The sequence below is a fragment of the Prionailurus bengalensis genome, chromosome B2 (genome assembly GCF_016509475.1).
Source record: "Prionailurus bengalensis isolate Pbe53 chromosome B2, Fcat_Pben_1.1_paternal_pri, whole genome shotgun sequence".
In the NCBI taxonomy this organism is placed as follows: Eukaryota; Metazoa; Chordata; class Mammalia; order Carnivora; family Felidae; genus Prionailurus; species Prionailurus bengalensis.
In genome coordinates, this window is record NC_057349.1 from 49,245,035 (window position 1) to 49,266,107 (window position 21,073).

At 42.5% G+C, this 21,073-nt stretch overlaps 1 protein-coding gene across 1 annotated transcript in view; it reads right to left on the reverse strand.

Moving 5' to 3' along the window:
* Nucleotides 1-21,073, reverse strand: part of PKHD1 (PKHD1 ciliary IPT domain containing fibrocystin/polyductin) — a 484,305-nt gene that overhangs the window by 432,563 nt on the left and 30,669 nt on the right. Inside the window, 11 exon segments of the mRNA XM_043591641.1 lie at nt 3,408-3,683; nt 4,168-4,273; nt 6,065-6,187; nt 7,090-7,274; nt 9,765-9,892; nt 12,641-12,779; nt 15,482-15,657; nt 16,911-17,041; nt 18,914-19,056; nt 19,943-20,033; nt 20,360-20,449. Of these exon segments, the coding sequence (XP_043447576.1) occupies nt 3,408-3,683; nt 4,168-4,273; nt 6,065-6,187; nt 7,090-7,274; nt 9,765-9,892; nt 12,641-12,779; nt 15,482-15,657; nt 16,911-17,041; nt 18,914-19,056; nt 19,943-20,033; nt 20,360-20,449 (1,588 nt within the window).

A 21,073-nucleotide genomic window follows, 5' to 3' on the forward strand; every position in this document is an offset into this window, starting at 1 on the left:
CCTCAAATGTCTACCAAGAGATGAAGAGATAAATAAATATGGTATATCTATACAATGGAATGTTCTTTAGCCATAAAATGGAATGAAATACTGATACATGCTACAACACAGATGAATCTTGGAAACATGCTCTGTAGAGAAGCCAGACACAAAAGGTCAGGTATTGTGATTCTACTTATATGGAATGTCCAGAAAAACAAATCTGTTGAGACAGAAAATAGATTAGTGGTTTCCAGGGATCAGTAGAGAGGTGAAACAGGGAGTGACTCCTAATGGATAGAGGATGTCTTTCAAGGTGATGAAAATGTTCTTGGAATTACATAGGGGTGATATTGCACAACTTTGTGATACATGAATACAGAAAACCGCCAAACTTTACACTTTTAAGAAGTGAATTTTATGGCATGGAAATTATACATCAATGTGTTTAATTTCAAAAGATGATGATCTGAGCCAAAAAGAGAGTCCCCCCCCCCAGGGAAGCTCTATATATTTCTAAGATATACTGCCCTGGTCCAGCCCAACACTGTCTCACCCCTGGATGACTGCAGTAGTGTCCTATTTGGTGTCCCTGGTTCCACCTTTGCCTCCCCACAGAATATTCTCACATAGCAGCCTACGTCAGACCATGTCAATTTTTCCAGTGAAATCCTCCAGTGGCCCACATCTCACAGAGCCAATAACCTTTCATTGTCCCTAGAGCCATCTGACCTGCTCCTAGTCACCTCCTACCCCTCTCCCTTGGTCCAGCTATTCCAGCCACAGTGACTTCCTTGCTTCTCTCAGAAGAAAGTGAGCTCATTCTGACTTAAGACTTTATCATTTGGTGTTCTGTCTAGAATTCTCTTCTCTGACATTTCCCCAGGACTCATTCCTTGACTTCATCCATTTCTCCATCGTCTAGCACCAGCAGGTCATTCCTCCAAAGGTCATTTTGTCAGCTGACTGTATCCCCAGCACTAGTAGTGCCTGGCAAAGAATAAGAGCTAAACCAATTGTTGTTATCATTGTTACTGTGGGCATTAATAATAAGTTGCAGAGGAGGGGAGACTGTGCCACTCCCTTTGAAAGTTGAGGTGCCTCACAAGGATCCATACCTACCGAGAAGGTAACTCTATCTCAGCACAGAAATGGGCCAAAGAAGTACATAGGGGAAGCCAAGATTTACCTCAAAAAACCTTTCAAGGGTGCTTCTGCATATGGGCAAGTAGTTTAGAATGTTATTGATTACATTACGTATGTATCCATTACATGGAAGGCTATTCTATAAATTCTTTGCTGCTAGGCCTCGATCTGGTTCTCTTTAAACTCCCAATAGCAGCCTTTCTCAAGCTGTACTATTCATAGAAATTGCCTGAGGATCCTGTTAAAGCGCAAATTGATTCAAGAGGTCTGGGGTGGAGCCTGAGACTCCATGTTTCCAACAAGCTCCCAGACGATGCAGATCCTGCTGGTCCAGAACCACATTTTGAGTGCCAGGATCTTCAGCATCTAGCACAGGGTTTTACAATGTTGACTGATTGATGGACACTGGTGGATACTCAGTAGGTGGCAAGGCAAAGGGCAGGTTAATAGGGAGAGTTTATAGGCATTAGCAATTAGGGAAGTAGAAGCTAGAGCCTCTCTCTCCCCCTCCCTTTCCCCTTAGTCTTACTAAAAGTTCACTTGCACTCATCAGACACTATCCCTTCTCTGAGTTTTCCATCTTTTACTAAAGTATAGAAAGATGATGTACAATCCTTCCAGACAAATCCCTGCCCTTCACATTGTTGGTGCAGCATGCCCTGGCAGGGTGACCATCTCATCCGGTTCACCTGAGATTTTCCAAGTTTTAGCACTAAGAGTTCCATGACCCCATTTTAAACTGAAAATCTTGTGTTCTAGGAAACCCCTCAGTCCCAAGAAAACAGGACAGTTGGCCACCCTACCTGTGCAAAGCACTCTGCATAGGGAATACGAACATGACAGGGTCCCATGTCTGCTCTTGAGGGGTCTGCAATCTAATTTGGGGGAGGGGGGTGTGAAGTTGAACAAAGATTGTGTGACCTGAACTGCAATGTAATTTTATAGGAAGATCAAAGCCTCTCATAAATCTAGGGAGAAAACTATTTTAGCCCCTAAATTCAAACCAATAATTATTGGGTTCACAGAGATTATGATCTTTGACCCTGAGCACCACATATCATCTGATTCCTTCCTGAAACCACTAAGAAATAAGAGGAAGCTTACTCTGTTTTTGTGCAGAGAGGGGGTAAGGTGGGCCTCATAATTCACTGTGCTAGGTAAAGTCAAGTCAGAAATGAGCTGTTCCTTTGAGCAATGGGTCTATAGCCAGGAAGTGATGCTTTAAAAACAATGTTCTAAGCCACAGTTCTTTGACCAAGAGAATAAACAATGACAAAAATCCTAGACATTAAGGAAAGTAGTTTTGTTCTAAAAACCTTACATCAACACATATCAGCATGAGCATTCCTGAGATGCTTGCAATCTGGATGGGTTGTTTTTAACTAGTTGTGCCCCTCAGAAGGCCTGGAGAGATCCTTGGTTCCCATAGCACTAATGTACAATCCTTGGGGCCAATGCTGATAAGACCCACTTCTCTCTGTGTACCCCACTGCTCAAATGGTAGTAGGCTTTGCATGCTGGCTAAGTATCCAACTGTACATCAGTCTACAAATATTTGTGTACATAAGGCCTCTGCTTCATATCTGCAATTTTTTTTTACTTTTAAAGATCCTTTCCCACCTGTTGGCTCATATTAGTCTCACACAAAAGTAGGAGGCTTGTAAGTTAGACATCATTAGGCCCACTACATAGCTAAGACAGAATGGCACCACAGAAGAAGCAAGATACTGAGCATTTAAACATTGCTGTTTGCATTTAGCTCCACCTCTTTCTATTGGAAAGCCTTGGGCAAGCCACTCTTCTTAGAACCACCATTATCTCCTCTAAAAGATAAAGATAATAATTCCATCTTTGGGGCATTTAGGGAGTGTGACTACCCAGAAGAGGTACTTAATAAAGTTATTAGGAAACTAAATCCCATACAAGTAACTGAAACTCCTAAGGTCACACATCTGACTTTTGCAGGACAAAAACCCAGGTACATGTCCTAACTTCCAAACTAGTATTGTTTTCACTAGACCAAATTGTCCCAGTGATTCAGTAACTAATCCAGTTATTCCTGACATCATCAGCCAACTATGATCCTTTACGTGGCACGTGACTTCATTTAAGTTCTCAAGTCTGTTGCTCATTAGAAAAAAAAAATGCTGATGGCAGAAAACAAAAAGTTGTGAATCACAGTGGATATAGAATTTATCACACAACAGGACTAGATTCCTGTATATAGGCAAGAATGTTAGCTTCAGGGAGTCAGATGCAATGTGGGGTGCTCCCCAGATTACCAATTTCTGCAGCTCTAGAAGGTTCCACAGCATCCAATCTTGGTTCCACGTGTAGGAAGAGGCCTTCACCACTAGCATTTATGGCACGACCAGAAGGTCTCACCAACATGGAGATTGGATGCATTCCAACAGGTAGCTGCTGTGTCTGACAGACCACATTCGTTTGGTTTGAGAAAATAACTCTGCAATTCGTTTTGTTCACTGTAACATCCAAGGCCTGAGGGTCAATAGAGAAACTAGTTCCAAAAATATAAACTAGTAGGTCCTTGTCACCATCTTAAAGAAGGAAAAAGATAAAAAGAACAAAGTTCTCATCACTCAGTGATATAACTCCATTCAAGAAAACTCTCTCTAAAATCAAATGTTCATTCCCTCTCACCTTCCCCTCCCAAAATTCAAGGAGTTGAATGCTGACTCAAATATTGAGCATCTGTATTTATCATTACAGTATACAGCCCCCTTTTGAAATTTTCTCTAATAATAAGAGATCACTAGTTAATTTTTTAATGAAAAAAATGAAAATAAACAACATTTCAAAACAAGGGACAAAAAGAATAAAACATTGTACGTTACCAAAACTCTACCTGATTCCATTTCAAACCATGACCATAGAATTTAGATTGGACAAAAAATATACTTTCTGCTGCATCTCACAACGTCCACCCCATGAACTGATGCCCCTTCCCAAGTACATGGTCTTTAACAAATCACTCTGAGTCTGAAGTTCATGACCACCCCAAGGCCAAGTCACAAGTCATACCAAGGGAATACCACACAGAGTGGACCTGGGGAGTTGACCCTTCAAGGTACTGGAAAGAACAGGAACCTGAGCAATGGGCTGGTATGTCATTCACATGCACAACCACCTGAGAAAAGGCAAAGTAATTAAAGGCAAATGTATGCATTTCATGTGCTCGAGAGTATTCATAAAGCACTTGTGAAATTTGCCCAAATTAACATGTTTAATGACTCATTTCTTCTCTTTCTTCTATTTCCCAGTAACAAACCCTAATGAATGATTCAAACATGTTAGGCTTTCTTAAAATGATGGTAAGTATGCTGAAATCTAACATTTCTACACTATGCTAAATATTGAGTAAATTTCCTCCCTGTAGTAAATTTAATAAAATTCAAACTGCACAAGGACCTTTTTTTTTTTATCATTCTAGATTATATTCAACTGGATACTTGTGAAAAGTCCTTTCTTTGCTGGTACATGCCAACAAAGTAGGCACCTTCCTTCCACCATACTACATAGATATGTTACTGAAGAATACAGTGTACTTGGACATTGGTTTGGGGTCTTTTGTCCTCAAATGGTAGGTCCCCACTAGGAAACTACATGACTTTTCCTCTCACTGTTACTAACGTTAATCTGGTAGAATTCTACAATACTTGGAGATGAGGAAGGTGAAAAAGATGGGACTTGTTGGATGCTCTACATATAAAACATGGATTAAAAGCACACACCATAGGAGCACCTGGTTGGTTCAATCGGTTGAATGTCATACTCTTGATTTTGGCTTAGGTCATGGTTTCACAGTTCCTGGGATCAAGCACCGCATTGAGCTCTGCCTTCTTGACCCCCAGCCTGCTTGGGGTCCTGTCTCTCTCTCTATCTCTCCCCCACTTGTGCACATGTTCATTCTCTCTCCCTCTCAAAATAAACTTAAAAAAAAAAAAAGCACACACTACATTATAATACTGTAGGGAAAGGATATTGGGATGGCATGAAGGCAGAGGTGATAACATTTCAGTTTTGGGGTGCCTGGGTGGCTCAGTCAGTCAAGTATCCAACTTTGGGTCAGGTCATGATCTCATTGCTTGTGGGTTCAAGCCCAGTATCGGGCTCTCTGCTATCAGCACAGAGCCGACTTTGGATCCTCTCTCTGCCCCCCCCCCACTCTTCTCTCTCAAAAATAAATATTAAAAAAAAAAAGAACATTTTCATTTTACCTATTTTATTCATAAACACACAAAAAATATAATCAAAATGTTGGCAACTATTAATCTTTGGTTTGGATACTGAAGTACTGGTTATATTATTCTTTATAGTTTTCTTATTTTACAATTTTCTCAAAAGGAGATGACTTATAACAAGAATATGGTCAGATGAGAAATACAAAAAGATATTTTTAAATGTTTGTTTATTATTTATTTTGAGACAGCGTGAGCAAGGGAGGGGCAGAGAGGGAGGGAGAGAGAGAATCACAAGCAGGCTCCACCCTGCCAGCACAGAACTTGACGCAGGCATGAGATCATGACCTGAGCCAAAGTCAAGAGTTGGACACTTAACTGACCGAGCCATCTGGTGCCCCAAAAAAAGACATTTTAAAGAGGAAAAGACACTGACTTAGCTCATTTACTTTCCAGTCCCACTGTGTGGAGGTATAAATCCTATGTAGCCAGAGAGGTTCTCCATTTTTTGTACAATAATAATAGCATCGATAAGTGTAATAATAGCATGCTGTGTTTACAAAGAACTTATATTTTTGGAGTGTTTTTCATGCACTGTGGAAATAGAAAGATGACAGCCATAATCATCTGCTTAATGCATTGGAAAACTGATCCTTGAAACTGGTCCACATTACAAAACAGGAAGGGACTAAGACACTTGAAACTACTACTTGTACTTTGGGTGGGCCATCCACTCTCACCTGAGTGCACTGGTTGGCAGTAACCAACATGTCTCCAAATATGGGTCCAAGAAAAACTCCACCATCATAGACCACACGCATGGTTGCCTCAGGGTTCACTCCAGTTAGATTCTCATCAGAGACCTGAGATGGTTACATTTCTGGTGAATTCTGTGATAGAACAGAAGTCTAATCTAATGGAAGTCTATATCTAATGATAAAGTGTCTTTTCACATTTTATTGAAGGTAACCAGATAGCTAGAAGGTGAAGATGGGGTGACAAGGGTTGAAGCCTGGAAACATAAGAGTAAGTAACAGCTCATGAAAGCCCCAATAGACTAGACGAATATCTATTTGCAAGCAGAGTTGTCAAAAAAGGCACAAAAAACAATCTTCTCTGTCTTGAGATATTTTGTTTCTATACACTTTTCTATTTTATATGTTTGCAGTCCAAAATATTAAAATAAAAGGTAAGGGAAAAAAGTTCTATGAGAGAATTCTCATCCTTCTTCCAACTCCACCCGAGTATTTTGTTTGAAAGTCAAATGACCTACAATACCATGGAACAGGGATAAAATTTCAGCTTGGGTTTCATTTTGTAATAACCAAATGCTAGATGATCATTAGATTATTTTTTAAAACCCTAAATATGCAAGAGCATCTGGTTTTGTCATTATCCAGAGACAGCAAATCCTTTTCTAAACTTCCTTCTGCTGTGCCATCTGCCTCCATGATAATCTAAGTCAATCACATCTGCTTAAATTATCCAATAACAGATGTAAAATTATTATATGGTGGACACTGACCAACAACTACCTACCCTAAGTTAGGGAAGGAGATGTTGGGTTTAAATTGCTTTTTTAGGGACATGAGATACAAAGCATGTCTTGAAAACTTCCCAAAAAAAGATCATTGAACCCCTTTACTTGAATTTAGAACAAAATTGATAATTTGTGACAGTTTTCACTCATGTAATTCTGGGTTTTTTTCCACAAAATTTCTTCAGAACACCAAATCCCCACTACCAAAAGGGATACCATACATACCCTGATGAAATTGGGCAAATCTCCAACCTGGTTGGACCAGGAGAGGGTCCACACACGTTCATAGCAAGACTTCAGATCCTGCATTACAGTGAAGTCACTGACGTTGAGGTACCTAGATGTAAAGTTATCGGCATTGTTCTGTAAGAGCTTGCGCAGGTGACTAGCTGAAATACTCACAGGAACATCTGTGGGACAAGATTTTGATACATAAAAAAAAGGTACTAATTACCACACAGGGTTTCATCATTAAAATTACAGAGAATAAATGTCAAGATGCCCACTAAATATGCAGAAGACCCTCAAGTTCAAACTATGCCTTCAAGAGAAATCCCAGCCCAGTTAAACCATTTGTTTCCTACAGCAAGTACAAGTAGCTGCCTACTTTTTACATTGTGATACCTTTAATCAGGATCCCATCTCACAGCAAGCACAGAGCATAGTCACATCAGACAAAACTATCTCAACTGTCAACTCAAAATATACACTCCAGACACCCTGGTAATGCCTGAAAGCCTAATTAAATAGTGGGTTTTCCCTGGAAAAACTTAGCCGACCCTGTGAACAGAGAAAAGTTGGCCACTTTTCACAGGGAGGAGGGGGGGAGGGGTAGGCACACAGCAGCTGACACCCATAAAAACTTAGCCAACCCAGCTGAGGAATGTTGGCATTTCACTTTGGTTTCTCTATTAGAATTCTTTTAAGCTCAACCACCTGCTTCCCCATTCCACATCCCCACAGAGAAATAACAACACTCTGTGCTTAAGCCCTGCTTGTGTTTGAACACTGATTCTTGCTTTACCAAAAGTTTCCATTTCATTAGCTACTCCCAACAGCCCTGTGAGGTAGGTCATTTGGGTATCCTAACGCCTAACTTTAGAGATGAAGAGAATGAGACCCAATGAGTTTCAGAAGCTTGTCAACCAAGCGAGACAGAATTACACTTAACCCAGAATACCTTCCAACTACTCAAGAGTCTTCCTCTTGAATTCCACACTGCCTTGGAGTGTTAATAATACACCACTATATTTCTAAAGGACAAACAAGATTCTCCTCCTTTTAAAAAAAAGGTTGTTCTGGGGTGCCTGGGTGGCTCAGTCAGTTGAGCATCCAACTTCAGCTCAGGTCATGATCTCATGGTTCATGGGTTCAAGTCACTCACTGCTCACTGCTATCAGACTCACTGATAGGACTCACTGCTATCAGAGTAGAGCCCACTTTGGATCCTCTGTTCCCCTTTCTGCCCCTCCCCCACTCACTCTCAAAGGTAAATGAACATTAAAAATAATAATAATATAATAAATTTAAGAAGGTTGTTCAACATTTACCTAATGGGGCCATTGCCACTTCCAAAGGCCAAGTTAAGGCGGACTTTCCTGGATTGTTTTCAGTGAAGTGAAGAGCATCACAATAGAACATAGTGGCAGGAGGAGTATGTGCAGACAGGCTGCAGCTCATGAAAAGGGAAGCAAGACCCAGGGATGGGGCTTTCATTGACACAGGGCACTATTGGCACCTACCCTTTATCAGACTCCAATAGCCCATGGCCTTCAACTTTTTCTAAGTGGCCCTCTTAAAACACACCTTTCCTGTCACCCAAGAAGATTCTCGCGAGTCCAGCATCTTTCTTCTTGGAAGAGCAAAAGACTTTTGGACCATGTGCCAATTTTTATACAGCCACTCTTGCACTCTCCTGAGCCTCCTTTCCGATTCTCCTGTGGTTTTACCATATAAATGGCCTTCACTTCTATTCCTTGTTCTTTGTGAAATGTGTTTATTCTTGAAGATTTAGAAAAGGTTCTACACTAATCACATTGAAAGCTCTTTCTACATTGTTATGACCACTGACATTCTCAATAGCATATGGTGTCACCATGGAGTTTACTTTGAAAGGACCATGGCTACTGTAGATCTTGGCCTAGGACTGATCTGATAAATACCTGAGTTCACATCCAGACCCTGCCATCAACTACTTGTATGACCTCTGGGCAAGTTCCAGTATATTAGGCTCAATGGTGGCCTTCAGAAAAATAGGTCAATGCCCTAATCCCTGGAACCCATGAATATTTCCTTATAAGGCAAAAGAGTACATATTATACTATGTTGCAAAAGATGTGGTTAAGGATCTTGAGAAGAGGAGTTTATCCTGGGTTACCCAGGAAGGCTCTAAATGCAATCATATATATTGCTATAAAAGAGAGAGGAGGTTTTGAGACAGAAGAGGAAGAGACACTGTGACCACAGGAATTGGAGTGACTTAGCCATGGAATGCAGGCAACCACCAGAAGCTGGAAGAGGTAAGAAATAGATCCTCCCCTAGAGCCTTCAGAGGGAGTGTGGCACTGCTGAAGACTTGATTTTGGATATGTGGCCTCCAGAAATGTGAGAAAATAGATTTCTATTATTTTAACCCATGAAGTGTGTGGCGATTTGTTATGACTGTCCCAGGAAGCTAATCCACAGAGTTTCTACATCTACAAAAAGTTGGGATATTAACAACAATATGGTACTGTTTTTGTCCAGATATTTAATTTTAAGGTCACTTTCAAATGCTGGAGAAATCAACAAAACAACTTTAAGACTGTCACTCTTCCTGACAATCTCTCAAGGTGTTGTTCGCCTGGGAACGCCCCTAAAAATGGAAATGAGAAATTGGTGCACTCCAGTTGCCCCTTTACCAGGAATCACTGTAGTAGGGAGTTGGATGCGGAAGTATCCTCCTAAAGGTGGACTTGCCCTCTGTATTCTCTGTGTTGTCACCTGGACCAGCCTGGGCTCTTCTTCTTCACCTTCAGTGGGCAGAGAGCTGTGGCATGTTAAAACCAAAGCATTAACCACAGTAACCATCAAGAAGTGCCACTCTAGAAAGAACAGAACTCCATCTCGCAGACCAAGTAGTCTGCTGTGTTTCCAGGACACAATCTCAACCTCCCAAATATTGGGCGTCCCTGTCCCATCATGGAAGAAGTGTAGCGTAAATATTAGGATTCTTTCAGAGTGTTATACCCTTCCCCTACACTGATCCTGGGAACACATGGAGGCAGAGTAAAAAGTGACGACTCTGGCCTCCACACCTCTGGTCCTGAAGCACCGAGGGGACAGAGAACTTGGCATCCTCCAATCCCACTTGCATCACCAATGAGGAGTCAGTGCCCTGTTCCACAGATGCTTCCCCACTCTCTATCCCCGCCTGAAACACAGGCCACTCCATCTAGCCAACTGCTTAACTAATGCCTGTGTACACAGTGCCTACCGAATCTTGCTTTTAATATAATAAATGGGCCAAACAAATCATGACACACTATGAGACAGAATACCATTCAGCCAATGAAATCACATTTTAGAAAAATTATCACATTGCCCATTAATGATATGGGGAAATACTTAATTCATACCATTATGTGAAGAAGGTACATTGCCAAATATAATATGTAATTTATGGTCCCAATTTGAGGTTTAAAAAGAAAATACAGAGAGCCACAGCATAAGAGACTCTTAAAAACTGAGAACAAACTGAGGGTTGATGGGTGGTGGGAGGGAGGGGAGGGTGGGTGATGGGTATTGAGGAGGGCACCTTTTGGGATGAGCACTGGGAGTTGTATGGAAACCAATTTGACAATAAATTTCATATATTGAAAAATAAATAAATAAATAAATAAATAAATAAATAAATAAATAAAAAGCAAATACAGCACCAGGGTGGCTCAGTTGGTTAAGCGTCTGACTTTGGCTCAGGTCACGACCTTGTGATTCATGAGTTTAGCCCCCCATCAGGCTCTCTGCTGTCAGCAAGGAGCTCACTTTGGATCCTCTGTCCCCCTGTCTCTCTGCTCCTCCCCTGCTCACTCTCTCAAAATAAATAAATAAACTTTAAAAAAATAAAAAGCAAATACAGTATAGAGTATACATATTATATATACAAAAACTGCTTAGGAAAAATGGATAGAAGATGAATCCAGAGGCACCTGGGTGACTCAGAGCGTCTGACTCTTGGTTTCGGCTCAGGTCATGATCTCACGTTTTCTTGAGTTCAAGCCCCACGTCGGGCTCTGTGCTGACAGCATGGAGCCTAATTGGGATCCTCTGTCTCCCTCTCTCTCTGCCCCTCCCCCCAGTCACACTGTCTCTGTCTCAAAATAAATAAACTTAAAAAAAAATAATATGCGTCCAACATGTTAGAAGTTATCTCCAAGCAGAGGGATTATGAATGATTTTTTTTACCTTTTTCTAAGTCTTTTTTTATTTTCTAAATTTTCAACAATGAACACATATGATTTCATCAATATTATCTGATGTATTTACTTATATTAACTTATGTACATGTTGATTACTTATAAGTTATCATTGATTACTTATAAGTTATTATTGATTACTTATAAGTTATTAACTTATGTACATGTTGATGTACATAACTACAACTATAAACAAATAGTGATGGTGTCTGCATTGGGGGATGAAGCTAGCAGAGGCCAGGCCAAGGGGGTCCTTTCTTGCTGAGGTGGGAGACTTCCAGAAGTAGTTAAGGGACTTGAGGAAATCTCAGGAAGGCATGTTTCCAGGACCATTCTATTGTGGATCTGTTCACAGTAACCTAAATTAGCCTCTAGCCTGAGTTAAAGCTTTGGCACTTGGAATGTAGGACTACAGCCTGGCTAAGATGGCTGGCTGCCCGTCCACCTCAGCTCTGTCACTCCTTGATTCTATTGATGGTTTTCACATCTTTCCCACCCAGAGGGCCCTGGAACACAGAGGCAAGGAAAGTAGACCACAGATTCAAGCTCTCTGCCCCTGTCTTTTATATGCCATCCCAAGCATGGTATGTATGAGTAGGACTCATTTTGGAACATGTTAGAAAACGATGCAAAGAAAATTTTTAAAGGCAGAGCATCTTAATTCTTCCATCCTATTAGGGTTTAAGCGAAAAATTAAAAGAACAACTATGTGAAAAATTAAAAGAACGAACTAGAGCATACATGTGTCCAGGAGTTTGGAGGAGCCTGATAGTTACTGCTTTGTAAACTGGGGATAGACTGTTGACTATTAAGAAGCAACGCTTATGAGCATCTAGTGCCATCTGGTGGTAAATTCTCAGAAACAGCTATTTTTATTCCTTAGAGTATTTCATTTCACCTTAAGAGAGTCCAATAAGATTAATATATGGGAAATGAATGAGGGGAGTGAACAGAAAACAGTGGTAATGGGAACCGCTGAACAGCATAAAAATACAAATACTTTAAAACAAATTCACTAGAAATTAGTTCTCAAAGCATAGTCCCCAGACCAGTAGAATCAGCATTGCCTGAGAGCTCATTAGAAATGCAAATTACCAGGCCCCCCTTGAAACTTAGGGAGTTAGAGATGAAGTGGTTAGGGCCGAGCAATTTGTGTTGTAATAAGACCTCCAGGTGAGTCTGCTCCTACATTCCTGAAACTGAAAACTGTAGCATTAAGCAACAAGTCAGGTAGCTCTTCCTGATTAAAATCCCACCTCTGTGTCCCCACAGGTCAACTAACAATCCTAAGAAGGGACAAGTAAGCAGAGACCTCTCCCTACCTTGCAGTGATGAGTGGGAGCTCCTGGCCACAACCTGCCAACCAAAAGCTTACGTTGTAGACCGGAGGGGATCCCACCACAGAGAGCAACTCCACCAGATTCCCACCTGGGCAAGCTGTTCCAGAATCTGCCTGGGAAACTAGAGACCAATGATGTGATCGTTAGCAAGCAACTCAAGATGGAAGGCCCAGTGTGTGGGAGATCCCAACTGCAGATGCTGAGTTACTTAGGTCTCAACACACATTTAAAGCAGAGGTTCCTACCTATCTGCCACCATGAAAAGCAAAGGAAGAGTAGATAGAAGGAGTCAGTTCCTACCAAAAGGAAAATATAAAGGCATGGTTTAGGGAGACAAAAACGAATTCCATAGCAAAGTTTGATAAGCCCCAACCCAGACAAACATCCCTCCCTAGGCTGTTGGAGGCACCCACACAGAGATAACCCATCGTCGTGTGGACTGCTACCCTTTCCTTCTTCCCTTTCCAAGGCCACTGGCAACTCCAGGAATGTACAGCTAATCTTCTTCAGGAACACTGAGCACACAGACACATACTGGATGTATGTGAGTGTTCATCAACAGCATGAGTCAGCACGTGTGCAGAAAAAGTGCAAGCTGTGAAACAGACTACTGTTAAAATACTGATTTTGTACTTCCATTTGGCTAAATATAGTGTCTCTGTCTCCTCTGTAAAGTGGGAATCACAATACATCAGTCTGCATGGCAGGGAGAGTTTAGTGAGGTGGCAGAATTTAAGTGACCAGCACAATCTATTTTAATATCCTCTTCCCCTGGGTAAAGGATACCTTCTCCCCCAAGACTGTACAATGGAGACAATGGACAGTGTAAAGGCAACATCTTGACATCCCCCATGCTTATTTAGCACAACACAGGCTCAATAAATGTTTATTTGCTCAGCACAGTATAGAGTCATTGAAGGCTTGGCTCTGGTTTCCAGATTGCAATCTCCCCCATACCCCAGCTGCATGATTTGGGACAAGATACTCAAACCCTCTTAGTTTTGGCTTCCTCATCTATAGAGTGGAGATAATAGGACCACTTCACAGGGTTATGAGATCTAAATGAGAAGTAAATGGTAGCCACCGCTAGATAAAAGCAACTTTCACAGAGAAGATTAGGTGAGAGAATATAAAGTATGAAGTATGAATATCGGGCCCAATTGTATAGAGTTCATCTTGCCTTTAAATAATCCTCAAAGCAAAGTCATCACCAGCAGGGAACCTAGACAAAGTGGGAAAGAGGCAGCTTTACCCAAGCCACCCTGCCCTTCTTGCCTCCCTCTTCACCTCTCCCCTAGATGGTTCTACATACTGGAGCATCTGATGGTTAAAGGTGGGGGCAGTGAGAGGGTGCTATGGATCCTGGGCTTCCCCTTGGGAGCAGGGAAAGAGTATCATCTAGTTCTGAGTTCCCCAGCCGGTGGGTTCAAGCACACGAAATATTGATCCCCTCAGCACTCTGGGAATCTAGATGGCATTTAGAGGGTCACCAGGCCCCAGCCAGTTGTCTTAGGCCCCAAGAAATTCAAGTAATTATCCCAGCACACCGTGTAAATATTGTCATCATCTAAATGTGCCATAACATGAACAGTGTTTGAAATAACTCAATCTGATCCAGATGCCCCAAAAGCACTTAAACCAATGAAACAGGTAAGAGAATTCTGAGGGGTGCCTGGGTGGCTCAGTCAGTTGAGCATCTGATTCTTGATTTTGGCTCAGGTCATGGTCTCTTGGTTGTGGAATCGAGCCCTGCATCGGGCCTCACATTGCACATTGGGCCTGCTTGAGATTCTCATATTCTCTCTCTCTCTCTCTCTCTCTCTCTCTCTCTCTCTCTCTCTCCGCCCCCCCCCCCCCACTTATGTCCCTGCCTTGCTCTCTCAAAAAAAAAAAAAAAACATAGAATTTTGAGGAGTATCATAAAGTGATGAGATTTCAGGGCTGAAAGTGAGTCCTCTTGCCACCCACCCCCAAGCTCTTCTGTTCTCAGCTCTGCAGTTTTCAGGCAAAAGACTAAAAAAGAGAAAAGGCAAAGTGAGCAAAAGTTGGAAGCCTGGGAGCTCCACCAGCCTCAGTCAGACCCCTGATGAGCTCTTGGTCCCCAAGACTCGTGGACAAGCAAGGCCAAGGGAGGTTACTGTGCCTAGGAGACCTCAAGGGGGATTTGATGGAGGAAAGGGCCAGCCAGGCCTGAGCTCTGAATGGTAAGTGGGAGGAATCTGGATGGGCAGAAAGCAAGACAAGCCTGTTCTCATGATGACAGTTACTCTCTCCCCTTATCTGAGTCTGCCTTGAAGGCATAAATGAGACCTTTAGCCCATTTATAGAGCAAGATATTACCTTGTTCCTTCCAGCACTTTGCATGACAGATATTAATTCATGGGGAGGTGGAGAAATCCTGCTGGACTAATAATAGTAATAATAACTGCTTATATTATTGAGCACTTACCATGATCTAGGACCAGTAATGACTTCATTACATTATACTTCAGTTAGCTTTCACAGTAATTCCATAAGATAGGGCCCTGATTGTGCCCATTTTACAGATGAGGAAACCAAGTCTTCTTAGCATAAAAGTGGTAAAATTGGGGTAAGAGCACAGAAGCAAGAGCAAGCATTGGATAAATAGTAAAAAAAGGAATTAGCTAAGGAGATATAGGCAACAAAGATGCACAATCCCAAACCCATCTTCTTTCTAGAACCAAGGCAGACAAGATGGGGAATCACGTGTTCTCTCTGCATTAAGAGAAGAACAGCCCCCAGCAGAAAAGTTTGAGGTTGGCATTTGACAGGCCCATTGACAAAAGCAGATTGAATGCTCACCTGTTACGTTTGTGTCCGCAATAATAATTTCATCCACATAGAACCCACTCGTCTCCTGAGACAGAGGGAAGAGGTCAATCTGATGAACCAACACAGAGGAGTTTGCCAGAGGCAGCTGGGAATACTCAGGGTGATGCACACAAGACTCCCAGAGGTCAATGCAAGTGAACTGCCAGCTGAAAAACAAGACCACAGGCGAAATGGACCTCTCTGTGTGCACCTGAGACCCTTTCCTGAAGAACCCAAGTTCACAGACCTGGGGGCCTGGGGACTGTGCAGCCAGGAGAGACACCCTAAGAAGCCCTGCACCCAAACAGTCCTGTGTGCCCCAGGTACAAGCCTCCTGTCCAAGACAGGCTCGGCTCAGCCTGTGATATCACACAAGTGAGGCACACTTCAAGGCAATCATTTGTTCATGACACTCAATGTCAGCATTTTCAAATTACAGTATAATTAGGTTTCTTAGGCAGGTATATGTTAGGCTATAACCTCAGAGAAGACTAACATTCCTGGACACACTCAGGTTTAAAACCACTTACAAAACCCGTAAGAGTTATATGGAAAGAACACTGAATCAAGGGATCAAAGATGCATGAGTTTTATTCCAGAGTCTTTGCTTACTCACTGTTCGAATCTTAGTGACTCCCAAATTCTCTGGGTCCCAATTTTTCTCATCTGTAATTTCAAGCAATGGTCTCTGAAATCTCTTCTAGGAGCACCTGGGTGGCTCGGTCAGTTAAGCGTCCGACTCTTGGTTTTGGCTTAGGTCATGATCTCACAGTTTGTGAGTTTGAGCCCCATGTCAGGCTCTGCACTGACTGCTTGGGATTCTCTCTCTCCCTCTCGCCCTCTCTCTCTCTGCCACTCCCCTGCCCACTTGCTCTCTCTCTCAAAATAAACAAACATATAAAATAAAATAATAAAGTAAAATAAAATCTTATCAAATAAAAATCTCTCTTCCAGATATGTTCTATGATTCTATCCCTATGAAAAGTGTCAGAGCATTTCTAAAACGTATTCTATTCCTAACAATTAACCACTCTTAAACCTCTTAGTCAAATAAAATGAATTCAGAAGCCCTAGTTAGTATCTGAGGCCCAAGGGGCACCTGGGTGGCTCATTCAGTTAAGCCTCCGACTGCGACTCAAGTCCTGATCTCACTGTTGGTGAGTTCAAGCCCCACACCAGACTCACTGCTGACAGCACAGAGCCTGGAGCCTGCTTTGGATTCTGTGTCTCCCTCATTCTCTGCCCCTCCACCACAAATGCTCCCTCACTTTCAACAATAAACAAACATTGAAAAAAAATTTTTTAACATCCAAGGCCCAAATTAAGAGATCGTTAGTACCTCATGTAGACCACTGTCCCCAAGAGAGCTAATGATCCCAGCTGGAAGAATTCCCACCACACCTCCCCACAGATTCACTACCTGTTGGGACTGGTCCCTACGAGACTCCAGTCACAGGTGGCGTTCTTCTTAACAAAGTTTTGAAAGTCAGTTGTGAAAACCACAGTCACCTTCAGGATGTTAGTCGTGTGGCCTCTGTATGCAATGCACAACTATGGACACCAAATAAGCACATGAGTTCTGTTAGTGCAAGAAGCAGCCATTCAAGCAATGAGTAATGAAGGGAGTCCACCTCCCTAGAAGCCTGCCTCGTGTTGTGAGAGAGCCATCCCAGGTCCTCTACTCCCGAAGTTTACTAGTCTCATTAAAAAAAGATAATCAGAATAAATTGTTATTTATTCCACAGAGAGTTATTAAATGCCTACCACTGGGCTAGGAAGTTCGGATTTTAGAGTATCTCCATGAGAAAAACCCCTATTCTGACCTATGCAACCTTGAGCAAGTCACTTACCCTCTCTGAGCTTCAGTTCCTTAACTCTAACTCACTGGCATTCTTGGTTTCTGAGTTCAATAAAATTGCCCCGGGGAGACTTTATAGCAAGATTTTTCCACTGTTGATCTTTTGGACTGGATAATTCCTTTCTGTGAGGGGGCTGTCCTGTGCACTGTGGGATGCTTAGTGACATCCCTAGAAACTAGCCACTGCATGCCAGTAGCACTTCCCCAGGTGTGACAACCAAAAATGTCTCCGTAATTGCCAGCCTTTCCCAAGGAGGCAAAATTGCCCCTTTGGGAGCCTCTACTGTAGAGGAGAAGCCAAAAGATGCCCATCTAGTCCCAGCTCCCACTGAAACTGATCAGAGATGGAGTTTCATTTTATTTATTTTGAGAGAGAACATGTGTGCAATTGGGAGAGGAGCAGAGAAAGAGAGAAAGAGAATCCCAAGCAGGCTCTGCACTGTCAGCACAGAGCCTGACATGGGTCTCGAACCCATGGACCATGAGATCATGACCTGAGCCGAAATCAAGAGTCAGACTCAACTGACCGAGCCGCCCAGGTGCCTCTCGGAGATGGAATTTTGATGAGTATTGGAGAATGATATGATTTCAGGGATGAAAGAGAATCCTCTTGCCACCCACCCCCAAGTACTGCCATGAGTTCAGCCACCCCCTTGGGCTCACTCAGGGGCCCAAAGAGCAAACAAGCTGCACTCTTTCACGAAAGATGGCAGCGCTTGACACAAGGGATTGAAGTTATTCAAGAAGTGTGCTGGTCAATCCATCAGTAAACAAATAACTATAAATAACAGTAACTAGCATTAACTAGGTCCTAACCACTGCATACACTGCAACCTTCAACACAATTCTAGACCTTACCACTACCCATTTTACAGAGGAGTAAACTAAAACAAGACACTGAGGACATATAGGGGGGGTAGAGTCAAAATTCAAAACCAGATAGTCTAGAGGTGTCTGCGTGGCTCAGTTGGTTAAGTGTCCAACTTCAGCTCAGGTCATGATCTCATGGTTTGTGGATTCCAGCCCCACATCAGTCTCTGTACTGACAGCTCAGAGCCTGGAGCCTGCTAAGGATTCTGTGTCATCTCCTCTCTCCACCCCTCCCCTACTCGAGTTCTGTCTCTCTCTCTCTCTCTCTCTCTCTCAAAAATAAATAAACATTTTAAATTAAATAAAATATAAAAATGTAATTAATAAATTAAATAAAATTAATTAAATAAAAATTAAATAAATATTTAAATAAAAATTTAAAAATTATAAAATAAAACAAAATAGTTTGACTACAGAGTCTGCACTCCCACCTAGTGAGCAAAGAAAATACTGGAGCTTATAAAAATGTCCATAGGTCTCACAGCTAAGACAAAGGCATCTAACTAATAAGAACCAGAAGTATCTGTTCACCACTTGAAACAGCAGCTAAGAAACCTGGAACCTCAGCCCAAAATGCCTTGGGCAAATCATGGCAATCACTCTTTCATGCTCCTGCTTTGCCAATCTCAATGCCAGAGAATAATGCCAACCCCTCCCTACCCACTTCACCTGGCATCCTGATGACTGCTACTTACGTGTGTGTACCGATCTAGCCAGTAGCCCTTCTGGGCAGCCGGGGGTGTTAGGACAAGGTGTCGAGGCTGGTGGAGGCTGAATCTCCCACAGTAGGGCTCTGTCGCACTGGTGAGGTCCCCCTCAAAGCTGGAACCTTCTGGACCTGGATGCAGATAAAATAGGAAGACAGGCATAAATGTTGAATAAGACAGCTTCTTGACATGTGTAGAGGGATTGGGTTATGAGTGCACCATGACAGCAGCCCTTCAGCCCTCAGGTGAGCTGGGCCAGGCTTGGGCTTAAAGGCTCCTGCTGTTAAGAACCCCATTCTGCCTGCCACAGAGCATCAAACATCTATTACCATTTTCTGTATGTACCATGACATGAAAAACTGTTGAGAAGCAAAAGAGACAAGGAATGCTGACTGGAATTTAGTTCACCTTAGCATTTTAAAAACATGCTCTCACAATTTTAGAATTTGCTAAGACGACTATTTCACGTAACAACTTCTTTATTTGGATACAATTTGGGGCGCCTGGGTGGTTCAGTCAGTTAAGCATCTGACTCTGTTTCAGCTCGGATCATGACCTCATGGTTTTGTGAGTTCGAGCCCCATGTTGGGCTCTGCACTGACAGTGTGGAGCTTGCTTGGGATTCTTTCTCTCGCTCCATCTCTGGCCCTTCCCTGCTCACACTGTCTCTGTCTCTCTCAAAAATAAACAAAAAAATTTTTTGAATTAAATAAGATATGCCGTTTTAGGGATTTTGTTCCCGCATGCATGGTTTGCCTTCCCCCACTGTATGGAATGGGTAGTACTGAGCTCCACCTGACAGATCACCGCGAATGCCTTCTCTTTCTCTGGCACCCACACCAAGGAGCTTCCTCCCACGTGTGTAATCACTCTCTTGGCCACTCAGGGTCCAAATCCACTTTCCATATCTTAACTCTGGTGGCAGGAAATGAAGATTGTTCCCATTTTACAGAATAAAGAGAGAAGACCATGGTAGAGAAGAGGATCTGCATTTGTCAAGCCAAGGACAGCGCATACCTTGTTCAAATCCAAGCCAGAGTAGGATGTTGGCCGAAAGGGGTTCCAGTTGGCATTTGACTGCAAGTAACTTCTCAATAGCTACTTGAATCTGTTAAAAAAAAAAAAAAATTGTCAAGGGGCACCTAGGTGGCTCAGTTGGTTAAGCATCCGACTTCGGCTCAGGTCATGAACTCACAGTTTGTGAGTTCAAGCCCCATGTCAGGCTCTGTGCTGACAGCTCAGAGCCTGGAGCCTGCTTCAGATTCTGTGTCTCCCCCTCTTTCCGCCCCTCCCCCACTCATGCTCTGTCTCTCTCAAAAATAAGTAAACATTAAAAAAAAAGTTTTTTTTAAAACTGTCAAGAGTTTATACAGTGGGAATAAAGACACCCACCCCCAGTTCCCCCACCCGTCATTATTGAAAGAACTTTCCCACCTGATGGGCTGTGGCATTTGCAGGGACTGGCTGGCTAGAGACATTGTCCCACGTAAGGAAGAAGTTCCTTCTGCCAGACAGAGTCAGCATCTAAAATGTCAAGAGTGACAAGACTGAATGACATATGCTAATCAAGCCAGAGAAACTCAGGATATATCTCCTCCGCTTGCTATCTCCTTTTATTTATAATTTCAATGTTGTCTAAACTCACTATCACCTAGAGATATCTAGGGACCAAGTGTCATCACCGAATGGAAACGTTCCCATGTCTATCCCCCTGTTCATCCGTTCCTCTTCTTTTCTGTAGGGTGCCAGACTTAAATGTTCCCACTGAATGGCCTCCTTTCAGCCCTTCTCACCATCACTCTTTCCAGGGGGTGGCCTGGTGGGCAAGAGCAGCCACATGGCACGCTACACTCTCTCAGACGCTTATTCAGTCTCTGCTTTGCTGCTAGCATGTTCCCTGACAGGCACGTTATACTTTTATTATGAAGTAAGATCTATCCTCTTATATCACTTGCTCTTTTCTACTTCACTCTGTGGTTATTTGTGTACATGTTTTACTATTAGACTGTAAGCTTCAAAAGCAGAGTCCATATTGACTCATCTTTGTACACCAAAAAGTGAATTGAAAGTACACGGAGATAGTTCAACAAAAATATGGGGCACATCTGAGAGACCCGAAAACCTTGACCTTCGCAAAGTTGATGTAGA